Source organism: Biomphalaria glabrata, chromosome 6 (genome assembly GCF_947242115.1).
Source record: "Biomphalaria glabrata chromosome 6, xgBioGlab47.1, whole genome shotgun sequence".
NCBI lineage: Eukaryota > Metazoa > Mollusca > Gastropoda > Planorbidae > Biomphalaria > Biomphalaria glabrata.
Window position 1 is genome coordinate 12,328,035 of NC_074716.1, and position 16,870 is coordinate 12,344,904.

A 16,870-nucleotide genomic window follows, 5' to 3' on the forward strand; every position below is an offset into this window, starting at 1 on the left:
GTTGCACTCCACTTTATCTAAACTTCTTTATTAAAGACAATGTAAATATTTTTCTTACACTAACAAAGGAAACATCTAGATCTTTAGAGTTTTGTTCAATTTAGCTTCATTTTGAAAGACAAAGACGCTGAAATGTTTAAAGATCATTGTTCCAATTGTAGTCACTACAAGCTTCAATGATCACGTGCACTGCAAGCTTCAATGATCCTGCAAAGTACTGGATCGATTCAATTCTTTGGTAGATCTATACAAATTATAGATCTAGTAGAACATGACAGAGTTTTGTTCATGTTTTGTAAAACGTTTTTTCATGTTTCGGATGTTCCTTCAGAGTTGCAGACAATCAACATCCTAGCTCAAACCTCCCACAGGACATCGCAGCGCATACCGCACGACCAGGCAGCCAGTGTGCGCTTACTATTAGAGTGCTTACGTGACTATAACAATGTGTCACTATCGATAGGTCCTCTTGCGTTAAGTCATTTTTTTTGAGACAAGGCAACGTCTTAATCGTTGTTCTATTTCATCTAAGTATTAGTTTTATCTTGTGTTTCTCTTTACGTTGAAAAGAATGAAATGCTAGTTTGCCTGCTTCTTAACTCTTTCTCTCCGTAATTATTTTTCTTGTTTCGATAGTATTATTCATTTTCCTCATTTGTTTTTCACTATCCTATTCAGATTAAACTTCAATAACTTTTTTGTTTGCTATCAGAAAATATTATATTTGATATTAAATTGTAGGAGAAATCATGCTCTTTTTACACAACACAAATTAAAGTTTATAAATCCAAAAAATCCATAAAGTTTAATGGGGGTCAAATCAACGTTGGCATCGTCAATTAGGAGAGAAAGAGTTAATATAAATAGCAGTGTTATCTTACATGAAGCATGAAAGATGTTATGTTTACATGAAGAATGTTATGTTTACATGAAGAATGTTATGTTTACATGAAGAATGTTATGTTTCTTATCTTATCTTATCTTATATAATAAAGACGTTACTTCAAAAAAAAAGATGATTACGTCCTACGCGTCATGCATTCAGTCATGCATATTAACCAATGACTTAAATTCTGCCAAGTTACTGGTTTCTCTGGCTAGCTCAGGCAACCCATTCCATTCTCTAATAGCACTAGGGAAGAATGAGCATTTGCACAAATTTGTCCTAGCATATGGAACGAGGAACATGCCTTTATCTTTGTGTCTTTCTGAGTATGTTTACATGAAGAACATTATGTTTACGTGAAGAATGTTACGTTACATGGAGAATGTTAGGTTACATGGAGAATGCTAGGTTACATGAAGAATGTTAGGTTACATGGAGAATGTTTTGTTACACGGAGAATGTTAGGTTACATGGAGAATGTTAGGTTACATGGAGAATGTTAGGTTACATGGAGAATGTTAGGTTACATGGAGAATGTTAGGTTACATGGAGAATGTTAGGTTACATGGAGAATGTTTTGTTACATGGAGAATGTTAGGTTACATGGAGAATGTAAGGTTACATGGAGAATGTTAGGTTACATGGAGAATGTTAGGTTACATGGAGAATGTTAGGTTACATGGAGAATGTAAGGTTACATGGAGAATGTTAGGTTACATGGAGAATGTTAGGTTACATGGAGAATGTTAGGTTACATGGAGAATGTTAGGTTACATGGAGAATGTTAGGTTACATGGAGAATGTTAGGTTACATGATGGCAATACATCATGAATTATTTGTTTGTTTGCTGTCTACGTCATTTCTTGTTGAAAACATCGAGACTCTTACAAAATTACGTCCTTTCCTTCTACACGTATTTAATGCATCCAATGTGAAAGAGAAACTAACAATTTAGATACAATTTTGTGTCTAAAATGAACAGAGTTGTCCGTTGATCGATTCGAATCAATGAACACAATATGTTGATGTTATAAATACATAATGCTGATCAATCTAGCGTACAGAACGTTGTGTCGGCGGCAGACGTTTAGAAAGAGTTACGTTATTTCCTGTCAATGGGTTTATAGAAAATGTCTTCGCATCCTAATGGAAATTAAAAAACTGATGGCATGTTTGCTGAGTGGTCAAACGATCGTTGTCTCAAATTGTGCTACAGAATTAGAATCCAGACTAACATGTTGGGAATTTAAATAGGAGATCTCTTTAAACTATTTCAGTCCAGCTTGCTATCAAAACATTGTCAGTCCAGCTATCAAAACATTGTCAGTCCAGCTATCCAAACATTGTCAGTCCAGCTATCAAAACATTGTCAGTCCAGCTATCAAAACATTGTCAGTCCAGCTATCAAAACATTGTCAGTCCGGCTATCAAAACATTGTCAGTCCAGCTATCAAAACATTGTCAGTCCAGCTTGCTATCCAAACATTGTCAGTCCAGCTATCAAAACATTGTCAGTCCAGCTTGCTATCAAAACATTGTCAATCCAGCTATCAAAACATTGTCAGTCCAGCTATCAAAACATTGTCAGTCCAGCTATCAAAACATTGTCAGTCCAGCTATCAAAACATTGTCAGTCCAGCTATCAAAACATTGTCAATCCAGCTATCAAAACATTGTCAGTCCAGCTATCAAAACATTGTCAGTCCAGCTTGCTATCCAAACATTGTCAGTCCAGCTATCAAAACATTGTCAGTCCAGCTTGCTATCAAAACATTGTCAGTCCAGCTATCAAAACATTGTCAGTCCAGCTATCAAAACATTGTCAGTCCAGCTTGCTATCCAAACATTGTCAGTCCAGCTATCAAAACATTGTCAGTCCAGCTTGCTATCAAAACATTGTCAGTCCAGCTATCAAAACATTGTCAGTCCAGCTATCAAAACATTGTCAGTCCATCTTGCTATCAAAACATTGTCAGTCCAGCTATCAAAACATTGTCAGTCCAGCTTGCTATCAAAACATTGTCAGTCCAGCTATCAAAACATTGTCAGTCCAGCTATCAAAACATTGTCAGTCCATCTTGCTATCAAAACATTGTCGGTCCAGCTATCAAAACATTGTCAGTCCAGCTATCAAAACATTGTCAGTCCAGCTATCAAAACATTGTCGGTCCAGCTTGCTATCAAAACATTGTCAGTCCAGCTATCAAAACATTGTCAGTCCAGCTTGCTATCCAAACATTGTCAGTCCAGCTATCAAAACATTGTCAGTCCAGCTTGCTATCAAAACATTGTCAGTCCAGCTATCAAAACATTGTCAGTCCAGCTATCAAAACATTGTCAGTCCAGCTTGCTATCCAAACATTGTCAGTCCAGCTATCAAAACATTGTCAGTCCAGCTTGCTATCAAAACATTGTCAGTCCAGCTATCAAAACATTGTCAGTCCAGCTATCAAAACATTGTCAGTCCATCTTGCTATCAAAACATTGTCAGTCCAGCTATCAAAACATTGTCAGTCCAGCTTGCTATCAAAACATTGTCAGTCCAGCTATCAAAACATTGTCAGTCCAGCTATCAAAACATTGTCAGTCCATCTTGCTATCAAAACATTGTCGGTCCAGCTATCAAAACATTGTCAGTCCAGCTATCAAAACATTGTCAGTCCAGCTATCAAAACATTGTCAGTCCAGCTTGCTATCAAAACATTGTCAGTCCAGCTATCAAAACATTGTCAGTCCAGCTATCAAAACATTGTCAGTCCATCTTGCTATCAAAACATTGTCGGTCCAGCTATCAAAACATTGTCAGTCCAGCTATCAAAACATTGTCAGTCCAGCTATCAAAACATTGTCGGTCCAGCTATCAAAACATTGTCAGTCCAGCTATCAAAACATTGTCAGTCCAGCTATCAAAACATTGTCAGTCCAGCTTGCTATCAAAACATTGTCAGTCCAGCTATCAAAACATTGTCAGTCCAGCTATCAAAACATTGTCAGTCCAGCTATCAAAACATTGTCAGTCCAGCTATCAAAACATTGTCAGTCCATCTTGCTATCAAAACATTGTCAGTCCAGCTATCAAAACATTGTCAGTCCAGCTTGCTATCAAAACATTGTCAGTCCAGCTATCAAAACATTGTCAGTCCAGCTATCAAAACATTGTCAGTCCATCTTGCTATCAAAACATTGTCAGTCCAGCTATCAAAACATTGTCAGTCCATCTAGCTAGCAAAACATAAAACATTTTCAGTCCAGCTATCAAAACATTGTCAGTCCAGCTAGGTATCATATATATTCTAATTTACGTTGACAACACATGAGATTGATCGTGATTCAAACTGATGAAACATATCGACAAACCAAATACTGCAAAAGTACTTAAAATAGTAATTTATTTTTTAACCTGGTAATGACCTTTTGGTGGACGTCTGGTACCCTAACCCCGAGCAACGCTTCTCAGCCTCAAAGTGGCGCCTAGGTGGAAACGGTCGTTGTGAGAGTTGTTAGAAAAATAGGATAGCAAAACTGAATACCCATTTGTAAATGTTTGACATGTTTTGGATGTTCCTTCACAGTTGAAGATAGTTTACTTCCTTGTCCAAACCTCCCTACAGGACGACGGGGGATTGGAACGGGCAGGGTTTGAACCCGGGACCATCGATAAATCCAAACGACAGTCCAGCGCGCAAACCGCACGACTGGGCAGCCATCCATATGTATGAGGACTGAGTTCATTGCATTGACGAGGATCGAAGTGAACCCCAACAAATGCCGACATAGAGTTATCCAAGAGGCCGATTAATGGCTCACACCCACACAGCTGATGTGGTACATAGAAACAATATGAGGGAGTTTCCTTGTTTTATCGGTCTTTGGCCGCGCTTTTTTTAGGACACAAGCAATAAGATTTATTGTGTTTAGAGTTCTAAGCAGTGCTTTTTTTGTGACAGTACGCACCGGTACGGCGTACCGGCACCTTTTTCAATGTGGGGAAAAATTGTTACTTTTCTTGTATTTAAACATTTGTTATTAATTTATTAGTAGTTAAAAGCTAGGCAATCCATCACTGAGTACCGGCCACTATTCTTTTACACTGGTTCTAAGGGTCTTCGACTCCACTCTTTCGTCAATCATAAAGTTAACCCTACATCTAACTCAAACTTTACTTTTAACATTGTATTTGAAAGATGATCCCATTAGATGTCCCTATAACGAAATGTCAAAATATTGAATAACTTGTAGGCCTATTGTCACACTCAAGGTACAAAATGAACGGATTTGTTTACTTTCTCATCCTAATTTTATTTGGAACTGCACGCGACTATGTTTTATAATACTGCATTTGTTTGCGGTTTAAAAACAAAAGGAGAAGTTCTCAAAGCTGATAAACTATTCTAATTTTTTCACAGATTACTGTGATGACTATTGGCTATGGAGATAAAGTCCCGCAGACGTGGCTGGGAAAAATTGTGGCTTCCTGTTTTGCTGTGTTTGCTATTTCATTCTTTGCCTTACCAGCTGTGAGTTTATAAACTTTATTTTTAGGTTGATTTTTTAAAATTTCGCAGTTGATTATGTTGATCTCAATTCAATATACAATATTTTGAGCTTCTTCATTCCAGGGAATTCTGGGCTCAGGTTTTGCACTTAAAGTTCAACAAAAACAAAGACAGAAACATTTCAACAGACAAATCCCAGCTGCTGCAACTCTTATACAAGTAAGTCGGTCTGATAGTGTTTGGTCTTTATGTGTTATCTGGACCCTACAGCCATATACTCATCAGATTGTGCAGTTAGTGGACTGAAAATTACAGTATATAAACTTTCAAAAAACTAATATTTGTTTATGTTTTGGTCTTTAAAAAAATACATAGTCCTAGCTATTCATGTACCTAAACACCAAGAAACTGTTGTGATTCCTGCTAAACATAGCAAGAGTACAAATGGAGGTTTTTGTAGATGTAAATAGCATTTAGCTAGACTATATAAACCAGGGGTTCTCAACCTGTGGGTCATGACCCCTTTGTTGGTCGATTGATGATTTGCCAGGGGTCACCTAAGACCTTCAAAAAAATGGATTGTTTTTGTCCATTCTTCTATTGCTGTGTGTGTGCGGGTGGGGTCGCGGCAGAGTGGGATTGTAAAAAGAGGTCGCCAAGACTAAAAGTGTGAGAACCACCAATATAAACCTATATGTAAAATTTCCACCATAATGCACTGCCAGGTATAAATAGATCAAATGTTGTGTATTATTATATTGTGTGTAGTAAACTCAACATGGAAAAATAATAAGTAATCTCACATCTATAGTTTAAAACAGGTTTCAGAAAAAGATAATTGAGAAACAAAATTAGTATGGCAAAGAGAAGGAAATTAAAACACAATAATCTTGTTTAAATTACTGGGCATAATAATAGGCCTACTTGTCTTTGATTCCAAAGTTTAATGAGGAATACAGTATTTCCTGTGGCTATGCAGCCTCAGCTGCAACCTACAAATATTGCTAGTGCAGACATCACAATTGTCTGCCATTGGTCCATTTAGATTTTCTTTTTTGCTGTCTAAATCTGTCCTTGGCATTGGATTTTCTTTTGGTCTCAAATTACTGGGCATAGCCTGATAATACATTTTTTGGTACATAAAAATAAAATTTTACTCAACAAATGACATTATATATATATAGTTTGATCTAGAGAATTATGTGCATTCATATGGGCTTTATATGAACTATACTTCCCAAAGCCTTTTTTATATTCTTTTAAGGAACTACATTCAGAACTGAGAACATACGACTTTTAAAGTTATATTTATTTGTTTATTCATTCCTTTATTTATTATTATTTTGTGTTTCTGTTAGGTAGAGGGTTATTGGCTTCAAAATCATGGTCACTTGAAAAGAAAATGCTTGTGTATTCTCAGTGCTTGTGGAGATGTCATGCAGCAGAACCACATTCCAATTCTGAAGCTACCTGGAGAATCCACATTCATGACCCATCCAGCGAAGAGACTGTCTTCACACGCATGGCCAGAAGAGCCAGCCTGTCTTTGCGCAAGCGCAGGATGTCTCGCCTGGACTCCACCAGCACTGTCCCCAACCATTTGTACAGAGAATCCATGTCTTCTTCAATGTCATATGCTGATGAAAGAATGGGTAAAAGTAAATGACTTTATTTGACATTCACCTTTTATCTGTTTTGTTTTGGTCACTGTGATACTCTTGTAGTGTAAGGAGGTTATTGTTAGACTCCTATTTTAATTTGTTTGACTCTTTTTTCAACATTTTTATTTTTGTTTCCTCTTTATCTTACATTTATATTTCCTCCTCTTTTTTTTCCTCTCTCATTTCCTTTATTCCACTCCTTTCTATTTCCTCATTCTCATGCTCTCTTAAAGATTTTATTTCCTTTCTGTTGGAAACCAAAAAAAGTTCTCTTTCTCTTATTTCCATTTCTCCTTCTCTTACTTCTATTTCTCCTTACTCCCATTTCTCCTTCTTACTCCCATTTCTCCTTATTACTTCTATTTGTCCTTCTCTTACTTCTGTTTCTCCTTCTCTTACTCCCATTTCTCCTTATTACTTCTATTTGTCCTTCTCTTACTTCTATTTGTCCTTCTCTTACTTCCATTTCTCCTTCTCTTACTCCCATTTCTCCTTCTCTTACTTCCATTTCTCCTTCTCTTACTTCCATTTCTCCTTCTCTTACTTCCATTTCTCCTTCTCTTACTTCCATTTCTCCTTCTCTTACTTCCATTTTTCCTTCTCTTACTTCCATTTCTCCTTCTCTTACTCCCATTTCTCCTTCTCTTACTCCCATTTCTCCTTCTCTTACTTCCATTTCTCCTTTTCTTACTTCTATTTCTCCTTCTCTTACTTCTATTTCTCCTTCTCTTACTTCTATTTCTCCTTCTCTTACTTCTATTTTTCCTTCTCTTACTCCCATTTCTCCTTCTCTTACTTTATTTTCTCTTCCATTACTCTGTGTGTATTTATTTTCTTTCTTTCTATAGCATCTCTTCATCATCTTCATTAATAATTAATATCTAAAAAACAAAGAGATCAGCTATTGTTTTCAGTGAATATGATAGTAGTCCTAAAAATGCCTGCTAGTCACCTCCAGTGAGTGAAACCAACATGTATAATCTTTTTTATTATTCTTGTCTTTAATACCAAAAACTAATTATCTGGGGGTTTTTTTATTCTTGTTGCTAGCTCGATATAAAAAAAAATAATTGTCTATTTTTTTATATTCTTGTTGCTAGCTCAATATAAAAAAAATAATTGTCTATTTTGTTGTTATTCTTGTAGCTAGCTCAATATAAAAAAAAATTATCTATTGCTCTAATGGGGGGTAGTGCGAAGCACTTTGCTTAAAAATCTGGAGTCCTGGTTTTGAATCTAGTGAAGACTGGGATTTCAAATTTTGGAATTTTTAGGGTGCTGCTGAGTCCAGCCAACTCTAATGGGTACGTGACTTAAGTTGGGCAAAGTAAAGGCAGTCAGACGTTGTGTTGGCCACATGACACCCTGCTTGTTAACTGCTGGCCAAAGAAACAGATGACCTTTACATCATCTGCCCTATAGATCGCAAAGTCTGAAAGAAGAACTTTACTTTTGCTTTATTGCTCTAATAAAATTTCTTTTTTTTTCTGTCTGATCAGTGAATAAATCCAACAGGAAAGACAGCCATCGCACCAGTATCTGTGTTGGTGAAAGTAATGCCAATGATGACACAGATTATGACCAAGAAGAACCTGAGAAAGTTCAACAGTAAGACTAATATTACCTTTACAGATTATCTGACCAATGAACACAGGCATGAATGGAGGTTGTTGAAGGTTAAGCACTTGGCTGCCATTCTAATGGGTTTGAATCTTTTGGGAAGAATATTTTATTTGTGATTTGAGGTTTTGAACATTCAAAAAAGGTACCTAGCCTGAGATGGAAAAAGTAAAGGTTGTTGGTCATTGTGTTGGCCACCTAACAGCCTCATAAACAGTTGACATACAAATATAGTTTACAATTGGATTTTGTTTGTTTTTTAAATATTTTTTTTATTATTTAGTAACAAAAAAAAAGACAACTCAATTTGAGATGGAGCTTTGTTTAATTAAATGTAACTGATACTCCGAAGCCTCTTTTTTTTAGTGCTCAATTATGACATATGTTAATTAGTATAAAAATAAATAGTTCTAGGCTCAATATTTTTTACATATTAAAGTAAAGGGTTAGTAAAAATAATAGTACTTTGATTTATAATAATTTACAATTTAGTGAAATATTTCCTATACATGATTAAAAAAAATAGACCTGAATTTCAATCCAGTGTGGGAAAAAGTTCATAGCCCTATGTGCACTGTTATGGTGTGTTTTTAGCAATGCTCATAAAAATAAGGCACTATGGCTGAGTGGTAAGGAGCTTAGATTCTGAACTGGAAGTCCTGGGTTCAAATCCTGGTGAAAACTGGGATTTTTAATTTCAGGATCTTTGGGTGCATCTGAGTCCATCCAGCTTTAATGGGTACCTGACTTAAGTTGGGGAAAAGTAAAGGGAGTGTGTCATTGTGCTGGCCACATAACACCCTCATTAACCATAAGCCACAGAAAAAGATGACCTTTACATCATCTTACCTATAGCAATGTCTGAAAGGGAAACTTTACAGAAAAATAACATTTATGCATGTCTCACCTAACAATAGAATTTTCTGGACATCAGTGTCATTTTGAGTGTTATAAACTTTCAAAGAGAAAAATGATAAATTTAAAAGAAAAAAAAAAAAAAATTGTCCTAAAAAATATTTTAATGAAATGTATAACTTTATGGGTGTTAAATAGTGCTGTTTTGTTTTGTTTTTTGGTGTTTTTAAAAATGATTCAAAGTTTATTTTCTTTCCAGGTTAACTGAGCCTCATAAAACAGCTATTAGAGTGATCAGGAAAATAAAATATTTTGTTTCAAGAAGAAAGTTTCAGGTAAAAACTTTTTTTGTTAGGTTTAAAATTTTCTAAATATTTGAATTGTGTTATGTTTGTTTTATCTCTAAGATAACCTAATAATTGTGTTTATATTCACTTTGATAGCAAGCAAGAAAACCATATGATGTTCGTGATGTCATTGAACAATATTCTCAAGGTCACCTCAACATGATGGTCAGAATAAAAGAACTGCAAAGAAGGTCAGTTTTCTCTTCAAACAAGAAAAATAATTGTAAAGGGAAATAAATGTGAGGGTATGGTGATTATTTAATCACAAGTTGTTTGGACACTGAGCAATTAGTTGCAGAAAATGTTATGTGTTCAATAAACACATTTTGTCATTAAGTAAAAATAACAAAAAAAACTTAGATTATTTTCTTTACTTTTCTATTAAGTTATCTTTAATATTAAAAAAACCTTGTTGACTTCATTTGAGTAGAATGTAAAAAAGGTGAAAGAGTGAAGGAGGGTAATACCACAACGAGATGCACAAGTAACAATAATGTTCATTTTTACAAACAACTAATTACTATTTTTATGAAAATTAAGTTCGTATGCTTGCTTTCTATGTAAATCTCAAATAGTTTTTAACTTTAAAAAAAATAAATTATTGTAAATATCATTTAAATTAAATTATATATTATATTTAAATTATATTAGAAATTGATTGGGGAAAGACAGTGCTCACCGCATGAGCTTAAATTGAGGTTCCTTAGCCTTTAAAAATAATCACATCTTCTGGTAATTACTTTTGTCAATCTTAATTTTTCCATTTATTCCGAAATTATCTTCACAAGCACTGCTTAGTTGCTGCCATGTGATAAGTGCTCTGGACTGTTCTTACATTAGCCCCAAGTTTAAACTTAACCTGCTACTTTCCCTAGCTATCCACTTCTGGAGAAAAGATTTGAAACTTAGTATATTTTTAAAAAATGCATCTGAACAGAACAATTAATATGAATTCTATCATAATCACTGATGTTTTGATACTTATTACATTATCAGTTCAAACAAAAGAAAGCTCTGGACAATATAAATGACAAACATGGCTTTAGGAAATATAGATCATGTGAAACACAACTAATAGGACTAATTGATGATTTTTCAAAAGGTTTAGATAATAGTGAACAAATAGATGCTATCTTACTAGACTTTTCTAAGGCTTTTGACAAAGTTCACCACCATAGTTTGCTTAAAAAATTAAAATATTTCGGCATTAATGGTCCACTGCATCAGTGGATTAAAGATTTTCTGATAGGGAGAGAACAAACTGTAATAATAAATGGCTCTAAATCAACACTGATAACAGTAAACTCAAGTGTACCTCAAGGAACAGTCTTGGGTCCACTACTATTTTTAATTTACATAAATGATTTACCAAATTGCATTAGTTCAGGAACAAAAGTCAGATTATTTGCAGACGATTGCATAATATATAGAACAATAAAAACAACACAAGACACAGATATTTTACAAAGAGAATTAGATGAATTACAGAAATGGGAATCAAATTGGAGCATGTCTTTCCACCCAGAAAAATGTCAGTTGTTAAGAGTAACAAAAAAACTAAAACAAATTAATTCCACTTATCTTATTCATGGCAAACCAGTAACACAGACTAAAAACGCAAAATACCTAGGTGTTATAATAAATGAAAAACTATCATGGAATCCACATATTGATGAAACTACAAAAAAATCAAACAAAGCATTAGGATTTATTAAAAGAAATTTCTATAAATCAAATAAGAACATAAAACTAAATTGTTATTTAACCTTGGTTAGGCCAATAATAGAATATGCATCCTCCGTTTGGGACCCCTCAACTCAAGAAAACATTAAGAAACTGGAACAGACACAAAATAGAGCAGTGAGATTCATAACAAACGAATATTCACATTTGACTAGAGTAACACCTTTAGTAAAATCACTAAATTTAGAAAGCCTTCAGGACAGAAGGCTCAAAAGTAAAGTAGCAATCATACATAAAACACTGAACCATAATCTTCAAATACAAAAACAAAATTTAATAAAATACTCTGAAAGACACAAAGATAAAGGCACATTCCTCGTTCCATATGCTAGGACAAATTTGTACAAATACTCCTTCTTCCCTAGTGCTATTAGAGCATGGAATGGGTTGCCTGAGCTAGCCAGGAGGACCAGTGACTTGGCAGAATTTAAGTCATTGGTTAATCATGACTAAATGCATGACGCGTAGGACGTAATCATCTTCTTTTTTGAAGTAACATCTGTATTATATAAGATAAGATAAATGGCTGTGGATATAACACACAACACTGTTTATTTATTAAACAATTTGTATCTCATTTGTTTAATCTGAACTACTAGGATGTGTTTATCTGTTCACCACAAGATTCTTCCCATGAATATGTCCTTAAACAATGTTTGTGTATATTTACCTTGTAGAACAATATTTACTTTTATAAATAATGTTCCTGCAAAACAATCAAAGTTGACAAATCAATGTGATACACATTTCAGATTGGATCAGACTTTGGGAAAACCTAGCAGCTTATACACAAGTAATTCTAGAGACAGAGAAAAAATGACAATAGGTGCCAGGATGGTCAGAGTGGAAACTCAGGTTGGAGACCTTTCTTATTAAAACTTAGATAAAAATCTTCAACATGAATTTGTATTTGTTTGAAAGAGAAGGAGTGGGAACAGGGGGGGGGGGCGGGTTGGGGGGGGTTGGTCTTGATTTAAAGGTAAGAAAAACAGAGGAAAAAATGTCAACTCATCAGCTGTTTACTGGTGTATTTCTCTAATTAACACAAAAGACAAATTAAACATGTCCAGAATTAGCACAGGATTTTTTTTTCACTCATTTTTTTTTATATTCATCGTAACTGTATTTGTATTAAATCATTTATGTCTTAAAAACATTTTACAAATATTAAAGAAATAAAAAAATCCATATTTCAGGTGAATCATATGGATAAGAAAATGGATCAAGTACTTTTCCTACTGAATGCCCTTCTGAAGTCAAAGGGAGGCAATGAAGAGTCCAAAGAAGTGGAAGTTTAAGACATACATTTTTGGGCCTTTATCCCTGCACTCATTTTTATGTAATTTTAAATCTCCATGAATATAATCTGCCTGAAAAAAATTAGTAGCATTCCACTGAGGGATGATTCATCCTCGCACCACAAACACACTAACCCATTTACTTACTTACGACTTGAAATTCTTGTACACCATTGGAGCATTGGGCAGCAAGCTTTCTTCACAGAGATTGGTCCCAAGTTACTTCCACAGCTAGTGCCTACAGATTTAAGGTCTTCTAAGGTGGTTAAACAGGGATGTTCCTGTTTTAGTATTCCTCTTTTTGGCCTCCATGTTATAAATGTCTTTAGGGGATGTTTTGTTTTGTCTAAGGATATGTCCTGCGAATCTCATAAAATGTTTTGATCTGCACTTTGCTTAGTGGGTGAGTGGCCATGCAATTGGTGACATGATCTTGATATACTATGCTAAGGATCCTTCTTAGCCATCACTACTGAACTATGTATAGTTTCTTTTTCTACCTTTATGGATCACTTTCAAATTCTGGCATAGGTCCAACACGTATTCATAAGTGAAGTAACATTGACATAATTGACATTTTTCAGACACCCCCCTTCCAATACACACTGTCATTAGATCTTTACATGACTTGAAAGTACGAATCCCTGTTGTAGATCATCTAGATCTTCTGATTTTTTAAGATAGACTTGGTGATGCAAAATAAGAACTTGAGAATTTTTCAACTTAATAAATAGGCCCAGAGGCATCAATAGGGTTGGTGCCAGCACCTTACATTCACCTATTGCCTAAATGAACTTTTCCCAATAAAATCTGTTAATTGTTTATTCTTTTTGTTGAAACATAAAAACATAAACATTGAATGGGACATCATTGTAAAATGTGTGCAGATTCTTTTTAAAAATAAGGTTGCTTCTTGAATTGTATCACTTTGGTGTCAACTCCCTGATGGATGACACCCCAAGTGGTCAGCTCCCTGATGGATTTCACCCCAAGTGGTCAGCTCCCTGATGGATGTCACCCCAAGTGGTCAGCTCCCCTAGCAATACTTTAAAGATACCACTGAATTTAAAGTAAAAAATGTATAAACATAAGACCCTATGGCTGCAAAAAAGTTTATAAATTTTGTTGAGAGATCTTGTGTTCTGGCTTCTATATTTCAAACTGCACAGTTGTGCTATGCATTTGAAGCTATTGACTCAATGATCTCAAAATGAATCTCTGCCATTGTGGAGGAGACTTGAGCAAAGAAACTTATCTAAAAATATGAAACTTCTAACAATAGATGCATGCAAATAGATCAGACCAATTTTTTAAAGCAAATTACTATGTTTTAGTATGCGATAATGTTCTTTCTCGTTCACAGATCAATACCGAGAGCCTACTTACCAAAACAAAGTTTGGTGTGGGCATACGGTAAAAACAGCAAACCACTGCTGGTATTAAACTCAGTATGACAAGATGACCTTGATTGTTTTTATATGTGTAGATATTTTGTTGAGGTTTTCTATACTTTAACTGTACATAAACAATGTTATTTTGTTGTGGATATTCACATTATCCATCTCTTGTAGAATGTATTTTGTTGATATTTATTTTTTATGTTTTACCAGAAGCATTGTATTTTTCTAACAGTCAAAAATTTTGTTTGAAAAAGACACAGCACTTTGTAATTCATATTATACCTACTCAAAAGTATATTTTCACACATTTATATACACTATGAATAGAAATGAGTGTTTCTTTGTGTTTGAATGTATCATGGTCCCAATTTCACCAAATTGTGGTTCCTAGTTTTGATATTAAATTCAATGTGCTGTACAGTGTAAATAGCATTCTTTATGTGGAAATTACTTGTGCTAATTCATCTACCTCCTTAGCATTAAAGGGCCAATTTAAGAAACAAATAATTCATTTCTATAAAAACCTTTTTTAAAACCTTTAAAACTCTGCTAACATTTTTAAAGGAATTAGTTACTCTGCTATATATATATATTATAAAAGACAATATAGTCTTGGTTAAATCTGCAATTTTATGATAAAATTTAATGTTTTATTCAATTTTACACTATTGTTTTTTAAACTTTTTTAAGTGATAAAATAAATAGTTTGTAACAAAACAAAACGTTATAGATTTAACCACCAAATCAATAGATTATTAAGTATATATTCACACCTATTAATTCATTATTACTTGTCCATTGACTTTTGACATAGGTGTGCCATGGCAGTTCAAGTAACCAAATTCCCTCCACTTTTCCCTGTAAGCAGCTGGATATCAAGAGAAAGGCCGGTCCATTCTTTTACATTATCCAGCCAGCTTTTTTTTTTGGATGACCCTTTCTTCAAAAGATTATAAATTTGCATTCAAATACATATAGTTACTGTCAAACAAAAATATTTTCTATTTTATAATTAAGTTAACAACAAAGGAAAAAAAAAATTGTGTATATTATTTTAAAAATTAGATGAAATGTGTTATTGTTTTATTTTGAACTAAGGCACTATTTTTTTGTCACTAACATGTAGAATGAAGAAGTTATTTATTCTGTCTCTGCACCGAAACCAATGTGAGGTATGTACAGGTGTTTTTTAGAAGTAATGTTTATCACATTTCTACCCCCCAGAACTGCACACAAGTATTATCTAATCTTGATTGTTATGTCCATTATTTTAATTATATACACTTTAATGTCTATCATTATGTCAAGTACAGAATGGCTTCCAAGAAAAACAAAACAAGATTCATTTAAATGCTGTACATTTCATGAAGATTGCTTATTTCTTTGAGACTACATTGGCTGAGAAGTGGGTCACTTCACTACTGAGACTGAGGTTCTGACTGGGTTCAATATAGATTTTAACTATATGAACTTTGGCTTTTGCTTGATAATGTCAAGTAAAACAAAATTGGAAAATGAGTTTATATTTGTATCCAACTTGTTATACTAAACTCCTGCTGCTTGCTGGTCAAACACTTTCTTTGTAAACTATAAGCACAGCAATGCAATGAGTGACCTCTCTTTCACATGCCCTTATGTTATATAGGCTAGTGTTTTAGAAAAAATGGTAATTCTGAATGACAGCATGGGTCAGCCATCTTTGTTACTATTTTGTTATTATTTATGCTCCACAAAAATCCCGAGATGGGACCTTAAAATCCCAAGAATTAACATAACTTCTGTGTTTTCAAAGCAATGCTATTTCTTTTTAATTTTGAATTGGTGTCTATATAGCCTAATACATTTCTTGTTTAGCAGTTATAAACAATTAAAAGTTTAATAATTTGCTTTTTTTCTTAGTATATAGGCCTACATGCCTTTTTATGATTTTCAGTGCTAGGCACTGCTAGGTAAATAATTTGGAAGGCCTCTTACTTATTTATAAATATAAATAACAATTTCAATAACAATAGTACTAAATACAGTATGTAGATTTGATTACATGGAGAATATGTTTCAGAACCGTTTATTACCAAAAGTTAAATGGCCTTGTCATATCAACATACTAATTTGTCCTAGTACTTATTAGAGTCAATAGGCTTTAGATCTAGATGATAGATTTAGAGCTAGTAAATTTGTAGCGACAAATACAAAATAAAAATCCAAATCTGAGAGATTTATAGTCAAATCAATAACAAAGGTGGCTGACACATGCAGTCATTCAGAATTACCAAAAAATGTATTCACCTTGATCACACAATTATTATTAGTATTTGTAAGGTGACAATCATCTAAAGCACTCATTAAAATTTAAAGACTGGAAAAGAATTATGGTTGAAATCTTTAAAAACACACTGTTCCGCTGATGTGCACATTGTCAAAAGGTTGTGTTTTAATAGCAGAACTTTAGGGCTGTGTCTAAGTAAGGCAAACTTTAGGTTGTGAATAGTGCGCTTACATTTGTGTGCTTCACAAAAAAACAAATGGCTGCTAATGTGAATGTAGTTAAGTTATTGATGTGTGA

The 16,870-nt window shown here is 34.0% G+C and overlaps 1 protein-coding gene across 7 annotated transcripts in view; it reads left to right on the forward strand.

Annotated features, from left to right (window-relative positions):
- Positions 1–13,177, forward strand: part of LOC106076703 (potassium voltage-gated channel subfamily KQT member 1-like) — a 167,807-nt gene extending 154,630 nt beyond the window's left edge. For 6 of the 7 annotated variants that reach the window (XM_056031618.1, XM_056031622.1, XM_056031619.1 and 3 more), the window contains 8 exons: positions 5,294–5,404; positions 5,507–5,602; positions 6,804–7,041; positions 8,544–8,652; positions 9,779–9,854; positions 9,963–10,057; positions 12,362–12,464; positions 12,806–13,177. In XM_056031618.1, coding sequence (XP_055887593.1) covers positions 5,294–5,404; positions 5,507–5,602; positions 6,804–7,041; positions 8,544–8,652; positions 9,779–9,854; positions 9,963–10,057; positions 12,362–12,464; positions 12,806–12,907 — 930 coding nt within the window. In that variant the 3' untranslated portion in view covers positions 12,908–13,177. The remainder of the gene's footprint in view (positions 1–5,293; positions 5,405–5,506; positions 5,603–6,803; positions 7,042–8,543; positions 8,653–9,778; positions 9,855–9,962; positions 10,058–12,361; positions 12,465–12,805) is intronic. The other variant, XM_056031625.1, reaches the window with a different exon arrangement.
- The last annotated feature ends 3,693 nt before the right edge of the window (positions 13,178–16,870 follow it).